Source organism: Lucilia cuprina, chromosome 3 (assembly GCF_022045245.1).
Source record: "Lucilia cuprina isolate Lc7/37 chromosome 3, ASM2204524v1, whole genome shotgun sequence".
NCBI lineage: Eukaryota > Metazoa > Arthropoda > Insecta > Diptera > Calliphoridae > Lucilia > Lucilia cuprina.
Genome location: NC_060951.1, coordinates 6,840,124 through 6,842,327, shown reverse-complemented (window position 1 = coordinate 6,842,327; position 2,204 = coordinate 6,840,124). Strand labels below are relative to the sequence as shown.

General features: G+C 25.9%; 1 protein-coding gene across 3 annotated transcripts in view; it reads right to left on the bottom strand.

The window, feature by feature from the left end:
* LOC111688620 (serine/threonine-protein kinase minibrain) overlaps positions 1 to 1,225 on the bottom strand; it is a 46,287-nt gene extending 45,062 nt beyond the window's left edge. For 2 of the 3 annotated variants that reach the window (XM_046947345.1, XM_046947346.1), the window contains exon 1: positions 338 to 1,224. In XM_046947345.1, the coding sequence (XP_046803301.1) occupies positions 338 to 392 (55 nt within the window). In that variant the 5' untranslated portion in view covers positions 393 to 1,224. Of the gene's footprint in view, positions 1 to 337 lie in introns of all 3 variants that reach the window. The other variant, XM_046947344.1, reaches the window with a different exon arrangement.
* Positions 1,226 to 2,204: the final 979 nt, after the last annotated feature.

Sequence of the window (2,204 nt, the reverse complement as noted above, 5' to 3'; positions counted from 1 at the left end):
GTCTATAGTCTAGTCTATAGTCTAGTCTATAGTCTAGTCTATAGTCTAGTCTATAGTCTAGTCTATAGTCTAGTCTATAGTCGAGTCTATAGTCTAATCTATAGTCTAATCTATAGTCTAGTCTATATTCTAGTCTATATTCTAGTCTATAGTCTAGTCTATAGTTTAGTCTATAGTCTAGTCTATAGTCTAGTCTATAGTCTAGTCTATAGTCTTGTCTATAGTCTAGTCTAGAGTAAATTTGAAAAATTTATTATTTCGTAACAAAAATTCGATTTTTTAACGTTTTTTTATTATTAAATATTAATAATTTTGTTGTTTTTGTGAATCTACTTACATTTTTGTTTAGCCTTATCCATGGCGGCTCCGCTGGTATCCTCTAATCTATACATATATAAATAGTTTTATTGGTTTCTCTACGGGGGGTTTTTTTCGTTTGTTTCTTTTAAACAATCTTGCGCTCAAACTAAAACCACAATTTAGAAATTTATTATTTTTTTTATTAAATTTATTATTTGAAATAAATTTCTAAAGGGATTTCTTAAGTTTGTTTTTGTAGCTTTGAGTTAAAATTTCGTTGGAAATTTTTTTCGCTAATGTTTTAAATTACAATTTTATTTTGTTTTTAATAAATTTTTCTTTTGTGGATTTTTGTTTAAATTTAAGCTTAAGTATGAACACTTGAAGAATTTTTCGTTTAAAGTCTTTTTACTTGAATATTAGTATTTATTTTTTTTTTTGTTTAAATTGGAGGATTGATTTTTATTTTATTTTTAAATTTTCTTTTTTAGAGTGATTTTTTTATTTTTAGAAAATTATATTGTTGCTGTTACAGTTGCGGTTAAGTCTTTTTTCAAGACAAGTAGTAGTTTTAGTTTGTAAATTTTTCACATTCAAAATTAACGCCACAAAATTTAAATGACAACGAAACATTTTATAAATTTTTTTTCTTGTCAATTTGTTTTATTTATTGAGAACAACATGTAAGAGTGTAGTCGTTTTGTTTTTAGGTTATTTTTTGTTAAGTATTTTATTTTAGTTTTTTTTCTTAGTTTAAGGACATAAATGTATCAGTTTAAATTTTGTTTTTTAACAAAAATATTTTTGTTGTAGTTTTTTTTTACAAAAGTATTATTTTGTATTTTTTTATGTATTTTATTTACTGTTACTGTATAAATTCGTTCAGTTTTAGTATAAGTTTTGGCTAAGAGATCTGGAAAGAGAAGAAAAAAGAAAAAATTATTAATGAAATATATTAAAACACAAAAACATAAATATTTTTTTATAATAAATTTAAAAAAAACTATCTCGCTCTTAAAATAAACATAAAATTTAAATCAAATCCACAAACGGGACTGTATTATACTAATGAGTAGTAATAATATGACAATTTATAGTATAGTCTATAGACTAGACTAAGGCTAGTCCAGTAAATTCTATAGTCTATTCTACAATCTAGTGTATAGTGTAGTCTACAGTCTATTATATAGTCAAGTCTAAAGTCAAGTCTATAGTCTAAAGTCTATTCTATAGTCTAGTATATAATTTACTCTATAGTCTAGTCTATAGTTTAGTCTCTAGTATAGTCTATAGTCCAGTCTATAGTCTAGTCCATATTCTAGTCTATAGTCTAGTCTATAGTCTAGTCTATAATTTAATCTATAGTATAGTCTATAGTCTAGTCTATAGTCTTGTCTATAGTCTAGTATAGAGTCTAGTCTATAGTCTAGTCAATAGTCTAGTCTATAGTCTAGTCTATAGTCTATTCTATAGACTAGTCTATAGTCTATTCTATAGTCTAGTCTATAGTCTAGTCTATAGTCTAGTCTATAGCCTATTCTAAAGTCTAGTTTATAGTCTAGTCTATTGTCTAGACTAGTCTATAGTCTATTCTATAATCTAGTCTATAGTCTAGTCTATAATCTAGTCTATAGTCTAGTCTAGTTTATAGTCCAGTCAATAGTCTAATATATAGTCTAGTCTATAGACTAGTCTTTAATCTAGTCTATAGCCTAGTTTATAGTCTAGTCTGTAGTCCATAGACTAGTCTTTAATCTAGTCTATAGCTTAGTCTAGTCTTTAATCTAGTCTATAGCCTAGTCTATAGTCTAGTCTATAGTCTAGTCTATAGTCTAGTCTATAGTCTAGTCTAGAGTCTAGTCTATAGTGTCTAGTCTATAGTCTAGTCTAGAGTCTAGTCTATA